This window comes from Sminthopsis crassicaudata, chromosome 1 (assembly GCF_048593235.1).
Source record: "Sminthopsis crassicaudata isolate SCR6 chromosome 1, ASM4859323v1, whole genome shotgun sequence".
NCBI lineage: Eukaryota > Metazoa > Chordata > Mammalia > Dasyuromorphia > Dasyuridae > Sminthopsis > Sminthopsis crassicaudata.
The window spans coordinates 24,032,441-24,053,659 of record NC_133617.1 but is presented as its reverse complement, the minus strand read 5'-3'; the positions used below and the strand labels follow the sequence as shown (position 1 = coordinate 24,053,659).

Genomic DNA, 21,219 nt, shown 5'->3' with positions numbered 1-21,219 from the left:
CTAAGATGATTTGCCCAAGGTTACTGAGATAGTATTTAAATGGGATGTGGACCCAGATTTTTTTTTGTCTCCAAGTGCACAATTCAATTTAGTTCCAGATGTGCTTTGATGAAATCCAACAGACAATTATTAAGTATTTTCATTGTGCCATGTAATGGAGACACCAAGTCTCCAGGCTTTACGGCACTATGGGATTGCATTTTAGGCCACATACTGATCAGTTGAGTGCCAAGGAGGGCACCTGATATGGTGAAGGGCTCCCAAGTCATGCTAGATAAGGATTCATTGGAGAAATCAAGGATTTTTAGCCCACAGAGAAGACCCTGGGGAGCATTTGATAGCTGTCTTGGGATATCAAGAGGTGAAGAGATTAATTTTATAATAGAAGAGTTACAGGAGGATATATTTAGATTTTGTGTCAGGAAAAGCTTTCTCCCAATGAGAGCTGCCCAAATGAAGAATAAATTGGCCATGGAAAAAATGATTTCCCTTTTAGTAGATCCTGGATGACTCTCATTGAGGATGTTCAAGATGAGATTTTTGTTGATATAGATTGGACCAGAAAACTTCTAAGGACTCTTCCAGCTCAGGGATTCTGATGCAAAGGTAGAAAAGAGAAGATTCCTGCCCTCAAGAAGGGCAATTATAGTCTAATTGGGAAGTTGGCCAAGAATACATGGAAAGTTAAGGTTACAATGAGATCCTCAGAGACCACTTGACGTGGTACCCAGGCTAGTTAATGCTCTCTTCTCAAAAGCCAATGGCTGTCACTGAACATATAATGAGCTTTTAAGAATATCTAGATTTCTTCATGCTTTCTCAGGGAACCAGATCCAGTGCTTGGGAACGTGACCAGCTCACTGAGTGCTTGCATAGGTGTTGGATTTCTTCCATCTCTGGGCCTTGAGGATATTTTTCTAACATCCTGGAATCTTATACTCAAAGGATAATAAAATAATAAAGGGGCCCTGAAGGATGAAAAAAGATGCCAGGTTGGCAGCTTTGCCAGGTTTGGCAAATTTGAACATTGACATGGCCCTGTTGTCTGGGGAGGGGAAAGGGATTGTGTTTGAACAGGTTAAACTTATAGAATGTCAGAGCTAAAAGAAATCTTAGAACATAATTATGGGAGCGTTAGAGTATAGATGTCACTGTTAGAAGGGACTGTAGGACACAGCGTAAGAGAGTTTTGGTATAGATTGTCAAGACTGGAAAAGAATACAATATGGCAGATCTGAGATGTATCTTGGACCTCAGATTGTTTAAACTGGGAAAAGACCTTAGAATAAAGAATAACAAAACTTCCAGGGAGCTTTGACCACTGAATTGGGAGGGCCCATGAAGGAAATAATCTGTTCCAGTCCTCTTAATGGACACAGAAAAACCAAAATCAAAAAGGGGGGAAATAATTGTGTCAAGTAACTCAGCCAGTGACAGAACCAGGCCTGGAAACCAGGTGTCCTGACTCCTAGTCCAGAGTTCTTTCTTTCCTTCAGGAGGGAGAATAGTCACAGGGTCTATCTACAAAGCACATTTCCAAGAATTCATGCTTGCAACCTGAAAAACATTCTTCTGCTAAGCCACCAATCCCAATGCAGGCAAAATGCCATTAATTCTCTCCCTGGGGGAATTATTAATGGCAAATTTATTATTATTTTTTTTAAATCATGGAAACCGCCTACACTCTAGCAACAATTAAAAGTATGGGTTGGAGAAAAGAAAGGAAGGAGTGTTGCCTGGGAGGTTACGCTTTCCAGGGCCCCCTTTTGAATGATCCCAGAAAAAAAAAAAAGCATCTATAATTAACTTCCATTGTTTCTACTCCAAACTCAATAGTGCAATTAACATTTTAGAGTTCTCCCTCCCCAGAGACTAAACCCCAGTGGAAGCCTGTACGACAGGTTTTGATGGGGGCAGGGAATTTATAATACCTTGGTTAGGGGAAAAATCACTGCTGATGTTTTCTTCCTAGCAATGAGTGGGTAGTAGGGAGAGAGAGGGCCTCCCTTTTGCTCTCAGAAGAGTCATCAGTGAGGAATGAGACCTGGAGCCATGTAATGGGTATTAGTGGAAATCAATTCCTTTGGTTTAGGGCTTTAGCCTTTAGTTTAGGGCTTGGTTTAGGGTTTAGGGCATTGAGAGATTTAGGGCCACTGGGTCCTTAGTTCATAAGTTTTGAACAGACAATTTAACCCATTCATTTTATGATGGAGGAAATTGAGACCTCATATATTAAGTCACTTGCTCAAGGTCATAAGGCATTATGTAGCAGAGGAGGAATATCCCGTTAATAAAGCCAGAGTGTTGGGCTTCAGTTCCAGGATCTTCTAATTTAAAGGGCTTAATGGTCACTGAGTTCAAACATTATCATAATGGCTAGCATTTATAGAGTGCTTTAATGTTGGAAAATTGCTTTATAAATATTATCTCATTTAATCCTCATAACACTCCATGGGAAAGAGGCTATTAAGAGTCTAGTTATGAGGAAACTGAGGCTGAACTGCTAAGTGACTTGTGCAGGGCCACTCCACTAGTATCTGAGCCCGGAGATGAACTTAGTTCTTACTGACTCTGGGCCCAGAGCTTCATCCACCGGGCAGCCTAGCTGCCCCTAAAAGACTCCTCTTCGCAAGTTCAAATCCAGCCTCAGATACTTTCTAGTTATGACACCATGGGCAAGTCATTTCACCCTATTTACTTCAGTTTCCTCATCTGGAAAATGAGCTAGAGAGGGAACCAGTAACCCCTCCAGTATCTGCCAAGAAAACCTCAAATAATATTATAAAATCTTGGACGTGACTGAACTGACTAAATAACAACAAATCACGTCTTCCCCTCAAGTCTATGCTTCTGTAACCTAAACATCTCAGGTTCCTTCAGCTGACCTTCCTTGGGGATGGACTTGAGCTTCACTATCACGATCACCCTCCTTTGGATACTCTCCAGATTTTCATTGTCCATTATAAAACACAATCTTTATAGTGCCTTATGAATAGTGGCTAATCAATAACTGTTAACATATTGAGCCCTTACTGTGTCAATCTAGATGGCTTGTTTGTCTTTGAATTTATAACTTTATCACCCTAGGACAGGGGTTCTCAAACTATGGCCTGCAGATCAGATGCAGCCCGCTGAGGACGTTTATGCGGCCTGCCAGGTTATGGCAAATGGGCTGAGGGGCGGAGACAGAGTGTGAGTTTTTGTTTTTACTATAGTCCTGCCCTCCTACAGTCTGAGGGCAGTGAACTGGCCCCCTATTTAAAAAGTTTGAGAACCACTGCCCTAGGACAATGCCTAGCACATGCTGAATTTAATAAATTCCCAATAAATTTGGAGAACAAAGAAGATACAGGTGAGCATTTTCCAATCACATGAAGTCTGATAAAGCATTTATTAAACACCTTCTAGTTTCTAGGGGCAGCAAGACAATGCAGTAGATAGTGCAGTGATGGGACTGGAATCAGGAAGACCTGAGTATAAATCTGACCTCAGACACTTATTAGCTGTGTGATGCTGGACAAGTCATTTTATCCTGCTTGCCTCAGTTTCCTTTAAGAAGGAAATGGCAAAGCACTTCAGTATCTTTGCCAAGAAAATTCCAAATGGGGTCATGAAAAGTCAGATGTGGTTGAAATGATTAAACAACATTTTCTGGGTGCTGAGGATTCAGAAATAAAAAAAGCCCCTGTCCTCACAGAGCTTACATTTTATCATCCAACAAATAGAACCTGAGCTCCATGCTTGGCACATAGTAAGTGCTTAATAAATGCTTAATCATCTGCCCATCATCCATCCATCCATCTAACCATCCAATCATCCATTAATTCAAGCTCTAAATATGTGAGCCCATGTTTCTTTGAGAGAAGGTAGGGAAAGATAGTGGCTTGGCAAAAGAGTGGGGAATATATAGTATCAAGCTGGGGGGAGGGAATAGCCCAGTGAGTTGGCAGTGGGTTGGGGGTCATTATATCAAACAATAGAACCAAATGTGAGATTACTTGGTCCAAGGGATTTTCCCAGGGAATCACATATTTATAGGTTTATGAACACTTTCTACTTACTCTGCCAACTTCTTGAAGCCAATGGCTCTTCTTTTTGTGGGGGTCCCATTAGTACCTTTCCAGACATGGGTATTCCATGGATCTGGCTGGAAAAAGAGGAACACAATCAGTAGAAAGGAAGGAAGTGATGGAAACCATTGCTGCCTATTATTATATTGACCCTGCCAACTAAACCCCAAGCCATTAAAAGCCAAGCATTGGGAGGTACTGAAAACTAGGAATAAAAATAGAAATAGGGCCATCTTAGTCCTCAGAGACAGCATTTAGGACCTGGTACTCAAAGGAAGGCGTGAGTCGATAGTTGAGCATTTCCTGGTGGAAGACAGGTGTGATGCTGCCAGACATGGGTGGGACAATCCAAACCCAGTCAGCCGGACATCCTCCTCGGCAGCGGTACTCATTCTCCATGTGCTTGATGAAGGACTCCGTGGCTGAATGGTGGTCAACAATTGTCACTTTGTCACTCTGTGAATGGAAGAAGGAAGGGGATAAGTGAGTGGAGCTGGAGATCATTATAGGATCAAAGAAATAGGATAGAAGAGTCCTTAAGGGCTATCATGTTCAACCTCCTTATTTACAGAGGAGGAAACCAAGGCTGAGAAAAATAAAGGGACTTGCTGAAGTTTTTACATTTAAGTGTCTGAAACCAGATCTTATTGACTCTGAGATAAGTATACCATATACAATACCATGTTGTTCAATTGTGTCTAGCTGTTCTTGGTCCCATGGACCACACTGTCTATAATTTTTTTTTTGGCAAAAATACTGGAGTGAATGTGCCATTTCCTTGTCCAGTAGATTAAGGCAAACAGGGGTTAAATGACATGTCCAAGATCACACAATTAGCTGTGTCTGAGGCCAGATTTGAACTCAGGCCCTCCTGTGTCCAGGACCAATGCTTTATCCACTGAGTCACCTAGATTCCTCTATGATACTGTACTATCTTGACATATTTCCCAAGAACAGGAAAAAATATGCGCCTGAGACCTATGGCTTTCAGTACTGGAAAAAAACCCAATCTTTTCCCCCAACATGTGATATCTTATGGCTCATGGGTTGTTCTAGTCTTTCTTAGCCAATTGTAGGGTTGGCTAATTTGGTCCATGACTTATTCCACTCAATAATTTCCCTCTACTTGAAATAGACTAGATTAATTTCCAGAATTCTAGAATCTATATGTTGGAAGGGATTTATCAGAAGCCCACCTTTCCTTCAAGACTCAACTCAAGAATAATGGTTTTATATGAAACTTTTCCTAAACCTAAGGGTGGAGCTCTCCTTCCCTAAACTATCTCATATTAATTTTGTGCATATATTTGTATATATTGTCTTCCTTAAATAGGGTGTATGTTTCTTTGAAGAAAAGGACTGTTCAATTTTTGTCTTTCCATCTCCAAAACTTTTCATAATGCAGGAGGTCAGCAATCTCAAAATGTTTAGCAATGGAGAGCAAAAAGTCCCATGGCTTGGTCTTCATTCTATATAGGCACGGGGGAAAAGGAAGAACAAAACAAATTCTTGGCCCTGGTCCAATGACAAAATCACTCCGAAGGCTACAGCTGGACCTGGGCTTTTGTGTCTCGGTAGCTGAGGATGAAGGACTTGAGTTCTAAATTCAGGCTCCAAATCTATGTGATCTCTACCATGTGGTTACCTGGAAACTGTAGAGTACCGCAATGTTGATCTCCACCAGGGCTTGGTCCTTCCACAAGGAGGAAGTTTTCCTCATGTCCAGATTCATCTTTTTGGCCACTTCCTGGAAGAAGATAGAAATGTACATTGAAAGGCCTAGTGGAGGAAAGGAGCAGAATTATATAAAGGGGGAAATACAATGGATTTGGTATCAGGGGCCCTGGATTCAAATCCTAGTACAGCCTTTTATTATCTATTCATCACTGAAGTTTTCTTATCTGGAAAATCAGGGCTTTTGACAAGATTGCCCCTATTTCTCCTTTCCATTTTGGAATCTGTGAATCTCTCTGGGTTTTCATTTTTGTGCCTCTATTTTCACATCTGTGAAATGAATAAGAGACTACTCAGGATTACTCCTAGCCTTAAATATAATTTTCTCTAGTCATAGATGACCCATTCTTTGAGCATCAGGATGAAGGGGAAGGTAAATAGAATCAAGTTGATTGAATTAGTTCCCCTCTAACAAAGAGATATCTTTGAATTTCCCGGAGGATGAATGATTTGCCTCTCAAATTCAAGCAATAAATATTTTTAAAATTTGATTTAATTTTTCTGTTACATTTTAAATTAATGTTTCTTTTCTTCCCTCTTTACCATTTGACACAGATTTATATATATATGTATATATATATATATACATATATATACACATATGTATATGTATATATAACCATACTATGCATACTTCTGTTTATCAGTTCTTTCTCTGGAGGCATCTATCTTCATAGATCCTTCAAAAGTGATTTAAGTATTTATGACACTCAGAATAACATGGTTGTTCACAATTACTCCTTGAACAATTTTGCTATTATTGTATACACTATTTTCTTGGTTCTGCTCATTTTATTTTATTTTTTTATGTTATCACTAGAAAAATAATAATGCATAATCAAAGCAAAAGATCTCACTTAAATTAGCAACAAGACTGCAATTCCGGATAAAGTAAATTTGCTAATTCATGCTCCCCTGCTAGGACAAGGAAGTTATCTTGGTTTCAAAATATTTGCCAAGAAGATGATGGACAGGACATTTACTCCAATTTTTACTAACTCTCAAGAGACAACAAAAAAACAAACCCCCAAAGAGGAATTATCCACTAGAAGTAGAATGATTGTAGGGTGGTCCACAGTTCAAGAAAGAAAAGTCCCCAATAAAGTAACTATAGTGAAGAAAATTAACTATTTTTGAACACTCATTTAAGGAAGAGAGCAGCAGTAGGAGGATGAATTACACTATCACAACAACAAAGTAAAGAAAAATGACTTTGAAAGACTTAGGAGCTCTGGTCAATGCAATGGTCTGTCATGACTCCAGAGAACTAAAGATGAAGTGAGCTACTTATCTCATGATAGAGAAGTGATGGGTGAATTACACAGAAGGAAAACCACTTTTTTTGGACACAGCCAATGTGGGAATTTGGTTTGTCTTTAGGGTTTTATTTTTTTTTTTTATTCAATGGAATGAAAGGGAGAGAAAATAAATTTCTGTTAGTTGAAATAAAGTTCACTTTAAAAAGACTTAGGAATTCTGATCAATGAAACAATTAACCATGAGTCTAGAGGACTAAGGGTAAAGAATCCTAATCACCTCCTGATTGGATGCAGGGTGCAGAATGAAATACATACTTCGGGCATGACCTATGTAGGAGTTTGTTCTGCTTGATTATGCATATTTGTTATGAGGAAACAAAATGACACAGCGGATGGAGAGCTGAACCTAGAATCTACCCCAAGATACTTACTAGGTGTGTGTGACCTTGGGCCAATAATTCAATTCTCATATGTAAAATAAGAATAATAATAATACGTAGACTTTAGACAAGTCATCTAGCCTGTCTGTCTCAGTTTTCTCTTGAGTAATATAGGGTAATTCTCTCCAGTGGTTGTTGGGAGGATCAAATGGCGTAATATTTATATAGTTCTTCACAAATATGAAAAATGCGATGCAAATGTTAGTTACTGTTGTTATTTTCTTTTTATTTCTGAATGAGGTAGGAGAAGTGAGGAGAAAAAAAAACCCTGAATGTTTGTTAATTGGAAAAAAAATAAAATTACAAAGAAAAAGCTACTCTCATTTGGCATCCGTTCCTGACCAGCCCCCATACTCCATCAGGCACACAAACCAACCCATTGATTTGTACTTGGGATATTCTCAGGGATTCCCCTCCTGCTGCATGGACTCTGCCAGAGTATCTCTGCTTCCTGCCTTATGCCTACCCCAATGGGTTCTTTTAGAGTACTGCTACCTCGGGTTCAAAGACTTCTCTGATCCCACCTAATCTTCTGTGTTTTTTTCTCTCCTCAAATTATCTTGTATTTACTTATTTTGCATACACGATATCTTTCTTTAGAACTGGAAGGGACGTTCGTAACCCAGTTGTGTTATAGATGAGAAAACAGAGGCATTAGGAAATTAGATGACTTGATCCAGGTCACACAAGTACTAATTGGCAGATGTGGGATCTAAATCCAGATACTCAGCTGCTACACTTGGTACAGTGGTACTTGGTCAATGTTAGAGTGGTACTCTGCTGGTGTTCTTGCCACCGTATCCTGCTATGTCCTTCCAGGAGAATATGGGTCTTTGAGGGGCAGGACTCATTATTTTTGTCTTTGTATTTTCAATGTCTGATATAATATTTTAACTTTTGGGGGGAATTTGGATCTGTGATTTCATCTGCCACACCAACTCCCTCTGCCAATGCAGATTGGCAAGTATTCTGTAACTTATACTCTGAGAGAAGTCTGAGGTATTAAGAGCTTAAGTGACCTGCCCAGAGTTATGCAGCCAAGATGAGTCAGAAATGGGACTGAAATCTGGTCTTACTGAAGCTGACTCTCTATTTTGGCAAGCTTCCTCCATGGACCAAATTCTACTTGGCCACTAAAATGATTTTCTTAAAGTACAGGTCCAGCCATGTCACTCTCCTCCCCAATAAACTCCCCTGGCTCCCTATTGCTTTCAAGATCAAAGACAAAATCTTCCATTTGGCTTTGAAAGTTCTTTAAAACCTAGTTTCTTCCTACGTTTCCTACCTGACACATCCTCTTCAATCTAGTGATAGTAGCTTTCTTGCTATACAAAGAAGACATCTTTTGGCTCTGGGAATTTTCTCTGGTTTTCCTTTATTTCTGGAATGGTCTTCCTCCTCATCTCTACTTATACACTTAACTGGCTTCTTCCCAACCCCCACAAAATCCCCCCTTTTAAAAGAAGCCTTGTCCAAATCCCTTTAATTCTAATACCTCCTCTCTCTATTAATTATGTCCTATTGATCTTCCTATTCCTCTCTAAATAAATAATTTTTTATTTATTTCCTATTCTTATATCTATAGCTTGTTTGAACATATTATCTTGCCATCTCCTCTGATAAATTGTGAGCTCTTTAAGAGCAAAGATGGTCTTTTACTTTTTTTTTTAATAAAAATAAAAATAAAATAAAAATAAAAATTTTTTTAAAAAATTCCTAGCACTTAGCAGAGTGCTTGGAACATATGAGACACTTAATTAAGTGCTCAGCTGGCTTGTATATAGTAGGTACTTAATAAAAGTCATGTTGAACTGAGTTGAATTTTCTGTTTCTATGGAGCTATACCAGTAGACACAAGCAAGTTGAAGTTCTGAGTTTTCTTTCTGGTTCTGCTGGGTGATCAGAAGCAGATTACTCAACTTCTCTGTTCATCTGTTCCTTCTTGTGAAACATGGCTAACAATAGAAGGCTTTGGTGAAGAACAGCTTTTGAAGATAGAAACAGATCAATCCTCCATGCATCTACCAAAGCTTGCCTTGAAGATGTAATCTTCCTTTTGCCCTAACCAACAGATGGGTCTCCTAGGGAGGGAATCAGATCTACTGCTGAGAAAAGCTGGTAGTGGAGAAACTGGCAGCGAGCTCTTCTTCTACTTTGCAGAAGAGAGATAGAAAGAACACGTTCTTGGGTCATTCTCGCTCATACTGGGGGTGAAGGCATTCTGGGAATGGCCCTCTATACTGCTTTAAAGAAGCCATTTTGGGGAGGGGGTTAATCTCTGTCCCAAATCCCCAGGGATTCCAGAGACCACTCCATAAATAGTCTCAACTCCAGCTTCTAAGCCCCCAGAAAGTTTTGTATAATGACACAATATCCTTCTCATCCTTAGCTGGGAACGTTACCTCAAGAATATTATATCGCGAGTTGTCACAGTAATCACGGACGCCAATCTCAGTGCCCATGTACCAGCCGCTGAATGGGCAAGCACTGAACTCGAGGCCTCCGATCTCCAGGAGCATGCTGGATACAGCTGGCAGGCCATACCACTTCAGTCCCAGCTCCTTGAACCATGTGAACCTAGGGATAACAATACAGAGGGACCAGTTGAAGCAAGGGTGCCCTTGGGCAGGATGAGGGATCCCTCAAGATGTCAGCTCTATGTACAGCACAAACTACTCTGAGGGGACACACAAAGTTTAGTTTAGTTTGGGACTAGCTATGAAAAACTCTACCAAATGGGCATAATTTGAGATGGCAATCCCTTACGTATCATTTCCAAGGTCTCTGGATGTTTTGATTCCCTTCTCAGGATTCTAAAAGTCCAATTACAAGTCTTTTGTGAACCCTCTGTGAACTCTGCCTCTTTTTAATTCCCACAATATTTACTGTCTTTCCATACAATTTAGCACCTACTTGCATATGGTCTTATGTGATTCTAATAGCTGGTATTTATTTGTCTTTATCATCTATGTCTGTCTGTCTTTTTTTCTATCTATCATCTATCTATCTATCATCTATCTATCTATCTATCTATCTATCTATCTATCTATCTATCTATCTATCATCTATGGCTGTCTGTTTTTCTGTCTATCTATTTATCCATATCTCTCTGTCCCTATCACCTAGGTATGTCTGTTTGTCTATCTTTCTTTTTTCTATTTATCTATCATCTATGGCTGTCTGTCTCTGTTTTTTTCTTTCTATCATCCTTTACTCCCTCTTCCTCTCTTTCTTTCTTTTTTCTCTCTTTCTTTTTTCTTCTTTATCTCCTTTCTTTCTTTCCTCTTTCTTTCTTTCTTTCCTCTTTCTTTCTTTCTTTTCTTTCTTTCTTTCTTTCTTCTTTCTTTCTTTCTTTCTTTCTTTCTTTCTTTCTTCTTTCTTTCTTTCTTTCTTTCTTTCTTTCTTTCTTTTCTTTCTTTCTTTCTTCTTTCTTTCTTCCTTCCTTCCTTCCTTCCTTCCTTCCTTCTTCCTTCCTTCCTTCCTTCCTTCCTTCCTTCCTTCCTTTCTTTCTTTCTTTCTTTCTTTCTTTTCTTTCTTTCTTTCTTCCTTCCTTCTTCCTTCCTTCCTTCCTTCCTTCCTTCCTTCCTTCCTTCCTTCCTTCCTTCCTCCTTCCTTCCTTCCTTTCTTCCTTCCTTCCTTTCTTTCCTTCTTTCTTTCTTTCTTTCTTTCTTTCTTTCTTTCTTTCTTTCTTTCTTTCTTTCTTTCTTTCTTTCTTTCTTTCTTTCTTTCTTTCTTTCTTTCTTTCTTTCTTTCTTTCTTTCTTTCTTTCTTTCTTTCTTTCTTTTTCTTTCTTTCTTTCTTTCTTTCTTCCTTCCTTCCTTCCTTCCTTCCTTCCTTCCTTCTTTCCTTTTTTCCTTCCTTCCTCCATTCCTCCTTCCTTCTTCCCTCCTTTTTTCTCTTTGTTTTTCTTTCTTTTTATCATATCTGTCTATCATATTTCCATCAAAAGGATAGACACTTTCATGTTTCTTGCATTGCCCATGATGCTGGAAAACAGCAGAGTGTTTACTTGGGAGTAGATTGGAAAAAGGCAAAGGGTGCAGAGAGCCGAAGGTGTGAGCACAGGCATTGTAAAGTCAAAGAAAGAGTGGTCCTCATGCCATGCAGTGAATGCTTATTATCTTGGTTTAGATCAAGTATTAAAGTCTCTGAGTCTCAGTTTCCTTATCTGTAAAGCAGGTATTATAATAGCTGCAATCTCTGCTTTCTAGAGTTGGTGGAAGGTTCCCAATGAAGCTAAACTTGAAAAGGGCTTTATATGTGACCATTAGTATTTTCACCTCTGGGAGCAAGTTCCCATCTTTGCTGATACTGGAGAGTGGAGACTTTGTCCTGGAACTCTTTAGCCCATCCCCAAGAAGGGATTAGGAGACCTGAGAGGGGGGGACTAGAGGGATAGTTGGGTAAAGGAACTCGCTCCCTATCAGCAGATAGGATATTTCTAACTGCTGCCCCTCTCCCTGGGCCCGGCTCACTTGGGATGTCTGATGGGCACTTCCAGAACCAGCTCTGGGGGAATCTGGAACAGCTCAGGATCATTGCCATTGGCCTGGAGCAGCAGCGGCAGGACATCGAAACGTCCTCTCGGAGGCTTCCAGCCTTGCTGAATGCAGATCTGTAACAAAAGACCCAGCTTGCATTATTCAGCAGCTTCCTGGGCACCATGACCCAGGAAGAAGAGGTGGGGGAGATGGCCCCTAGGAGGAGCAAATGGTAGAATCTAGGGGCTCCTTGAGGACTCCAGCTTCTAAGATCCAAACCAGACAACAAGATGAAGAATAGCTGGAGTTGCTATGCGCCTGCCCACCTCCATTCCCAAATAAGTGGGGGTTCAGATGGTACTCACATCTGTGAACTCCACATTGGCAGGGTCTCCTAGGATGCTGCCATCAGGCTGCTTATAACCTGCGTATCTGATGAGCTGGGAGTTCCAGACTCTGAAGTCATGCTTGCCATCTGTCCGCTGGGGAAATATGGTGATGGCGGACCTGGAAGGAGGGGGGAAGGGGATACCAGAGGTGAGGATGGAGCTGTACTCAAGGATCAGGCTTTGGGAGATGTAGTCTGGCCAGCAGGTGCAAAGCCATTTCAGCCTGGTACCTTTACCCTCAGTAGCTGTGTGACCCTGGACAAACCATGTCACCACTCTGGACCTGTTTCCTCATCTGTAAAGAGAGAGGCTTGTACAAGATCACTTCTTTAAATCTCTGATCCTGTAATCCATCTTATCTATAGCTTGGGTCAATGGATTCTAGAACAGTGCTTAGCAGGTCTAGTTGCTGTCATAGCAACTCTTTGACTGCCCTACTGAAACCCAAGACAAAGTGTTACTACTTCAAGCTACTGTGGCCTTGGTCAATCACTGTATATATATATATATATATATATATATATATATAGCTCTTTTAGGAATTCTTTTTTTTTTTTTTTTGCTGAGGCAATTGGGGTTAAGTGACTTGCCCAGGGTCACACAGCTAGAAGTGTTAAGTGTCTGAGACCAGTTTTGAACTCAGGTTCTCCTGACTTCAGGGCTGTTGCTCTATCCACTGTGCCAGCTACCTGCCCCGTGGTCAGTCACTTTTTAAAAAAAAATCAAAGAATCTTATAGAAGGTGATTTATTAATATTATTATTATTATTATTAAGAAGGACCCTGGAATTGGAGTCAAATTCCTATTCCGAGCTGTGTGACTCTGATATCTTTCTTCCCCCTCTGATTCTTTGTTTCCTCATCCATAAGATGGGGGCAATAGTATTTACTCTCAGTCCAACAGTGCTTTTGTCATGGAAGTCCAATATGACCCTTAAAGTTTGGTATAAAATTGAGATATCAAAATATATAAGTAGTATTAATAAAATAATTAAAATCAATTAATAAAAATTAATTAAATAATGGATATGTTGATTGATTAAGTATGTATGGATAATTAATAGCAATCCTTCATTTTTTCTTTTTGTGCTTTTCTCAGTTTGAGGTAGGTAACTTCTGGTGTGGAAAACTGCCTCCACAAATGTGAAATAATTACTACCTCTCTAGTTTCCAAGGTAGCTTTTTGACATGGTACATAGCAGATTCAGAGGCAGGAAGACCTGAATTCCAATCTAGCCTCCAATACCTAATAGCTGTGTGACTAGACAAATCTTCTGTTTCATCCTCAGTTTCCTCATTTATAATATGAGGAATAAGTATAATTGTCACATTAATAAATACTTATTGAAATTCCTGGCATTGTGCCCTGTGATACAGGGAGCAGGTTGGGAGCTGCGATTACTCTGGTATGAAAATTTTCTGGTGTTGGAAACTATCTTTACTATAGGAGAGAGATACCTTTTTTTGCAATATATCTTTTTTTTCTTCTGAGACAATTGGGGTTAAGTGACTTGCCCAGGGTCACACAGCTGGGAAGTGTTAAGAGTCTGAGACCAGATTTGAATGCAATATGTCTTGGAGAGCTGTTAAGCTAAGAGTTGGACTATTGTGAGGCCTAAGGAAGATAACAGCATTTGCAAACCCAAGAGTATTATGGAATTGTGGGTTATAATTAGGGAGTTGCCTGGGGGCATTAGGAGGCTAAGCATGCCAAGGATCACATGGCACAATGCTCTGTCCACTAAGACAATTCCTCCTCCTAGAAGTTGGATCATTACTTATTGAGTGTGTTCTAATTGGAATTCCTTTTGTATATGGATTGGACTAGATGGTCTCTGAGAACTCCAGATGGCGCCATAATGCACAGGGCACCATAATGCACAGAGCACCATGCTTGGAGTCAGGAATAATCTTTGTGAGTTCAAATCCATCTTCAGGCATTTACTGTGTGATCCTGAGCAAGTCACTTAGCCCCATTTGCCTCAGTTTCCTTAATTACAAAGTGGGCTTGAGAAAGCAAGAAAACTCCAAATAGGTTTTTAAAAAGTTAGACAAAACTGAAATGGCTGACCGACAATGACAGATCTTTGATCTAGCTTTGAAATTCTGTGAATTTGTGAAATGAAGAATCCTTTCAGTTCTAATTCTATGATCCCAGGATAATCCAGCTCTGACACTAATTGTGTGACTGTGGGTGACTCACGACTTCTCTGAACCTGAGTTCCCCATCTGCCAAATGGAAAGAAGGAGATTTCGCACGGTTGTTGTGGGGAAAGTGTTTTGAAAATCTTATGGCACTATGGAAATGAGTGTTAAGAATGGAAACCTAAACAGCAGGTTCCCCACTGGGATTAGAATTCAGATCTTCTTCCTCTGAATAGGCTCAGCCAAGGGATGATCATTGTTCTCTTGTCTCCGGCAAGGAAACCTATGTTCAGGCTTATTTTGTATAAAGCTGAGAGCTCAATTTAATGCTTAAGCTAAGTATAGCTTGAGGACTTGTGGGGAACAGCCCTGGGTGGCCCTGAGCTGATATTATCATTTTCCCTGGGTCTTTGGGGTAATCCTCAGCAGCTGTGGCAGATGCCAGGAAGGGGCTGAGTCAGTGGGCTCAATATTAGTCCCACCCAAATAGTTTCCTCTCTAAGATCAGTGTGCTCCTGATCACTTGGAAACCCAGCTCTTCCTGATCAACAATTTCGGCTTTTGGTAATTGAGCCTCACAAATGTACAGGACTTCAAAATATGAGGAGAATTTAGGAGAAATATAACTTTCTAAAAGAGGAAGAAAACCAGGGTTACCATTTGCAATCCCACAATGCTTTCTGGAGTGTGGCAGCTGGGCTGTGCAGTGGCTAGAAACTTGGATTTGGAGTAGGGGAGACTTTGAGTTCACATCTGACCTCAGACACTAATTGTGTGATCCTGGGCAAGTCGTTTGTCCTCATTTATAAAAGGGGAATAATAGCACCTACTTTCCAGGACTGTTCTCAAGGATTAAATGAGATAATAGTTATACACTATTATTATATAGTTATATATTATATAGTTATGTATTAATTACTTATTTATTATTAAATATATTTAATATAATAATAAATTAATAATTTAATAAAATAAATTTTATTTAATATAACTAATTAATAATATATTAAATTATATATAATTATTAAATATATATTAAATATATTTATTAATTAATATATTAATATATAGTATTATATATTATATAATAGTATAACTATTATATACCTCATTGTACACCTTAAACATATATATATATATATAAATCCTATTATTATCAAGAGGCTCATTCCTCTCAGTATGACTTGTAATCCTTCATCCCTTGTTGGACAAGTCGCTTACTTTTTAGAGAAAGTTTTGTCATCTGAATAATGGATAATCTTAGCATTGTTGAATTTAAAGTTAGAAAGGGCCAGGGGTTCTTAATCTTTTCTGTGTCTTCTTCTCAGAATCATACTTTTAAATGTACAAAATCGAATAGGATTACAAAAGAAAGTAATCATATTGAAATACAATGATGGGGGCTGCTAGGTGGTATAGTGGATAAAGCATTAACCCTGGAGTTTTTGAACTTGAGTTCAAAATCAGTCTCAGAGGGGCAGCTAGGTGGTGCAGAGGATAGTGCACCAGCCCTGAAGTCAGGAGGATGAGTCTCAAACACTTAAGATTTCCTGTCTGTGTGACCCTAGGTAAGTCACTTAACCCCAATTGCCTCAGCCAAAAAAAAAATAGTCTCAGACACATTAGCTCTGTGACTCTGGGCAAGACACTGAACCCAAATGCCTCCCCTCAAAAATATTTCCTGTCTTCCAGGGAATGAAAGTTTCCAGTCTGTGTAATTCTGGGCAAATCACTTGACCCCATTTACCTCCAAAAAAGGGAAAGAAAAACAACTATTGAAATGTTTTTAAAATTTTTCTTTATACTTTGTATCAATTCAGATAAAAAGTGAAAGAAAAAATGCATTTTCATACTTTAGATTAGAAATCCTTGATTTAATCCAACTAAATTTTATAGGAAGGGAACTCTCTGGTTGAGACTCCATGATGTTACAATTCCTGAGTCTGCAAGAGCTTCATTTATGGAGGAAAGCCTTTGGGTTACCCTTCCCAGGAGGCTGTGTTAGCTCAGCAGGAGGGTAACATCATCTAGTGGGTATGCTGAGTTTTGAGAAAAGTATAGGCATCTTCTGGAAGTGGCAAGAAGTGGGATACAGGGTCATAGCTGAGGGGAAGGCAGACAAGGGAAATGGCCATTCTGAGCTGAGCACTAGCATCCAATCCAGAATTTGATGTTGATATTTTATTGATGAAGAAATTGCAGAAGTTGACCAAGAGGGCTTCTGAGGTGCCGTACAAAAAATATCTCCTATGAAATTCAGCCATTTCTCTGCCCCGTGATATCGTACGGAGTAGGGCGAATCCCTAGTAACTGTATTACTCCCATAACTCTACGTGGTATCCTGCCATCAAAAGGATTCATTCAGCCTGCTGAGCAGACGCAGCAGAGTCCTAGATCTGAGCACATTTAAAGGAAGCAGAGGGACCACTTTGTCCAAGCAAAGATTCTCTAATCAGATACTTCTGAAATCAGTTAGCATCTTTCAGGCAAGTCCACATGATGGTTTGATGTCTTTTGGGACAGCTAAATAGAGAGACATTTTAATTTTTCTATTTTTTTTACACTGAATAGTATTTTATTTTTTCCAATTACGTGTAAAGATCGTTTTCACGATTCATTTTTATAAGATTTTCAATCCCAATTTTTTTCTCCTTTCCGCCTTTCCCCACTCCCTTTCCCAAGACAGCAAGCAATTTGATATAGATTGTACATGGGTGTTTAATTTTTTAATAGCAACCCATGTTTCTAAAATGCTTTGAGGTTTACAAAGCAGCTCTTTTTTAAAAAAAAAAACAATAATCTTGTAGATGACAGAGGACCAGCATTATTATCCCCATTTAATAGATGAGAAAAATAAGATTCAGAGAGATTAAACTAAGCTAACACAGCTCACGAGAGGCAGAGTAAAAACTCAAACCAAGATTTCTGGATTCTGAAGTCCAGTTGGCTTTCCATTATTTAATAAAACACATTAAGCTCTTCTAGCCCAGAATCCCCTCTGAGCTCACCTGAGGTTCCCTTTGTTTGTGGCATATTTGACATGGTTACAGATGTAGTTGAACATCCCGTGGGCTGTGGTACAGTCTCGTGCATCAAACACCTGAAAGAAAAACATTGTAGGATGACTTTCTCCTCCCCCAATTCCTTCAGACCAGACCAACTCTTTCCTTCCTCCCTTTTTACCCTTAATGATTATTTTCTAATGATTATTTTAATGATTGTGCTTTTAAACATCAGCATAGGACTGCAGTATTGAGCACTAAAAAGGACTATGTATTATTATTTGTCATTTATTATACTGTTCAAATCTAACTTTGACTAGAAATTGCCTAGGGAAATATTGTAGTTTCAATCTCTAGTCACACAAAATTAGATTTGAACAGTATAATAAATGACAAATAATGATCTGTAGGACTTCAAAGATGAAATCGTCTACAGAGGAGAAGCCTGAACAATAAAATCAATGAAATATATTTGCAAGATTTGTAAATGATCAGAGATTTAAAATGGGAACAAACCTTTAGAGAGCAATTTTCTCATTGTAAAGATAAGGAAAATGAGGGCCAGAGGGAATGAAATTGCCTGAGACAATATGACTACTAATTATAACCATCAAAATAATGATGATTAGCATTTATATAGAGCACTACAGTTTGCAAAACACTTTATAAATATTATCTCATTTTATCCTTCCTACAGTTGAAAGGTAAGTGTTATTATTATGCCCATTTTACAGACGAGGAAACCGAGGCAGGGTCAAAGGACTCACCTAGTGTTATACAGCTACTAAATGTTTGAGGCAGGATTTGAACTCGGGTCTTCTTGACTATAGGTTCAGAGTTCAAAACGTCTCTGTTACCTAGTTGCTGGTATGCCCTTAGTTATTCTTGTTAGTATTCTCTTTATTTTATTTTATTTTATTGATCCATTTAAACCTGTTCATGGTTTGAATTTGGGCTCTGCCACTTGGTAGCTGTATGACCTAAGTTTAAGTCACTTTCCCATTCTGGGTCCTCGGTTTCCCCACTTGTAAAATTAAGTTTGATTCAATGACCTGTGAGGTCTTTTCCTTTCCCAAATCCATGAGCCTCAGTATTACATTTCTTTCTCTTAGATGTGATCATGAGATCATTGCTCTAGAACCACACCTTAGAGGAGGAACCTCAGAGGCCAGCCCAGCCTTCTCATTTTATAGAAGAGTAAACTGAGGCTGGGAGAGGGGAAGGCTCTTGCCCAGGGTCACAGAGTTGGGATTTGAACCCTAGATCTCTAACCCTCAGAGGAACACTTTTTCCCTGAACTGCTGTCAGTCTAATCACTCAGTGTTTCCATCATCCTGATTCTGCTGTCTTTGTGTCACATGATTTTATACAATTCTTTACAGATTTCTTTCTATTGCAAATTTTAAAGGAATCAGGTTATAATATTCCATGATCTTGATAGAGACGTCATTTGTTTAACCACTTTCTTGTTTCCCGATGACTTTTATAGTCATATCCCACTGCTCCTTCCTCTCATATTGTAAACCAAATCTAGGAATGAGGAGATGGAGAGAGAGAGAGGGAGAGGGGGATGAGGGAGGGAAGGAGGAGGAGGGAAGGGGAGAGAGAGAGAGAAAGGAAGGAAGAGAGAGGATGAGGGATAATGAGGAGAGAGGGAAGGAGAAGGAAAGAGAGAATATAGAAAAGAGGCAGAGAAAGAATAGGGGAAGATAGGGAGAGAGGGAAAGATGAGAAAAGTGAGACTGAGAAAGGGGTGGAGAGAGAAATATGGAAGAGAGGCAAGAAGGGAGGAAGAGAGAGATAGAAGAGAGAAGGAGAGAGGAGAAAGCAGAGGAGAGGGGAAAAAGTATATGGTGTATATATGGGAGAAAAAAGAGACAGACAGAGAAACAGATTTAGTCCTCACCTGCAGCTTGGACCACTGGATCCTGCCCACACAGCGAGAAGCGTTTCTCCAGGCATGTTTTGCTCCATAGATCAGCTCTGTGTCTTTCAGCTGGTAGGTGCTGGTGGTTTCTATCTCCTTGTTTACTTCTTCCAGTCTATCTGTGTGGGCTTTGGAGCCAAATCTGCATGGGAAGGACAGATAGGGGGGATGGGAAGTCACTGATATGAATTATTAGTGGTTGGGTTCACATTGTCCTGAGTTGCCCAGATTCTATATATTGATGTCAGTTTAACCATCTACAAAATTAGAGACATTGGGAGTCTCATAGGAGTTCTCAAATGGCTATTCTCCAATCCAACCCACATCCCTCTTTCTTGAATATTTTAAGGATCTATAATTTGGATGGTTATGTTGGAGAGACAGTGTGTTATGGGGACTAGACAGCTAGCATCAGACTTGGGTAGTCTTGGTTCAAGTATTGCCTCCAGTATATGTGGTTTGTGTCATCTTGGGCAAATCCCTGGCAACAGTCTTAAGCAGGGGTTCTCAAACTACAGCCGGCGGGCCAGATGCGGCCCACTGAGGACATTTATGAGGCCCGCCAAGTTATGGCAAATGGGCTGAGGGGCGGAGACAGAGTGTGAGCTTTTGTTTTTACTATAGTCTGGCCTCCCACAGTGTGAGGGACAGTGAGCTGGCCCCTATTTAAAAAGTTTGAGGACCACTGGCCTTAAGACTAAACTATAAAAAGGCCAAGTTTTGTGGAGAGAAGTTTTCTTCCCAGAATTTCCCTATTCTGATAAAATTTTGGTTCCAGTCCAAAAAATTTTGTTGGAGTAAGTACTATCCCCTTTCCCTCCATCCCAATTCAGATTACAATCCCTCTACATTTGAGTCTGTGGGAGCTGTGGTCATTGAAAAATTCATTACTTCATAACCCACTGGGGGATTAGGTAAATTTTTAGGCTAGCTTGGCAGGATCCAGACTCTAGATACGACAGTTTATCACTAGGCTTTCACTCAAGTTCTTTCTGGCTTGGAAGGGCTTGACAAAGCTTCCATTGCACTGGCATAGATTTCTAGAACTGGGAGTCACTCGTACATCATGATAAGGCTTTAAGAGAGAATGTCAAATGGGTAGAAGGTCCTTCTACTTGATTAAAAAATATCCTGGGATTCTGGACTTTTTTCCCCTTTCATTCATTCAGCAACCGTTTATTAAGAGAAGGGTTACAAATAGATCCCATGCTGGGGGGGGGGGATGATTTAGGTATGTAATGTCCCTGCCTTCATGGAGTTTAACCATCAAAGCAGAGGATGAGATAGTCCAGAACACTGTGCTAAGGATACCAGGAACATGAAACTTCCACTTGCCTCTTTATAGATGAATAGTATTGATCAATGAACTCTTTGGCCAAGGGAAAGAGTTGCTCTTTTGTCCGGACGTCCTCAGGCTTCCGTATGTGTTGGGAGGGGAACATGACAGAACCCATGCAGATCTGTCCAGTGCAAGCTGTGTTCTAGAAAGGAAGAAGAGAAACAAAGTGAGGAATTGGCCAATGAATGAAATACAAATGGCAAGTACTTTTGTGTTTTTTGTCTTCCCTCATTAGAATGTAAGTTCTTTGTGATCAGGGATTGTAATTTTCATCATCTTTATTCTCCTCTCACCTCTCATTTCCTCCCCTCCTCTCCCCTCCATTTCCCATCCTCTTCTTGTTTTGTCTTGTCTTCTCTCCTTTCCTCTCCTCTCCTCATGATTCTCTTTTCTCCTCTTCTCTTCTCTCTTCATTATTCTCTTCTCTTCTCTCC

General features: G+C 39.7%; 1 protein-coding gene across 2 annotated transcripts in view; it reads right to left on the bottom strand.

Annotated features, from left to right (window-relative positions):
* The window catches only part of NOS1 (nitric oxide synthase 1), a gene marked incomplete at its 3' end in the record, with an annotated part of 137,393 nt that overhangs the window by 37,096 nt on the left and 79,078 nt on the right, over window positions 1-21,219 (bottom strand). For both annotated transcript variants that reach the window (XM_074296753.1, XM_074296746.1), the window contains 9 exon segments: window positions 4,062-4,147; window positions 4,332-4,526; window positions 5,716-5,817; window positions 9,906-10,080; window positions 11,979-12,118; window positions 12,350-12,491; window positions 17,526-17,617; window positions 19,426-19,588; window positions 20,782-20,927. In XM_074296753.1, the coding sequence (XP_074152854.1) occupies window positions 4,062-4,147; window positions 4,332-4,526; window positions 5,716-5,817; window positions 9,906-10,080; window positions 11,979-12,118; window positions 12,350-12,491; window positions 17,526-17,617; window positions 19,426-19,588; window positions 20,782-20,927 (1,241 nt within the window).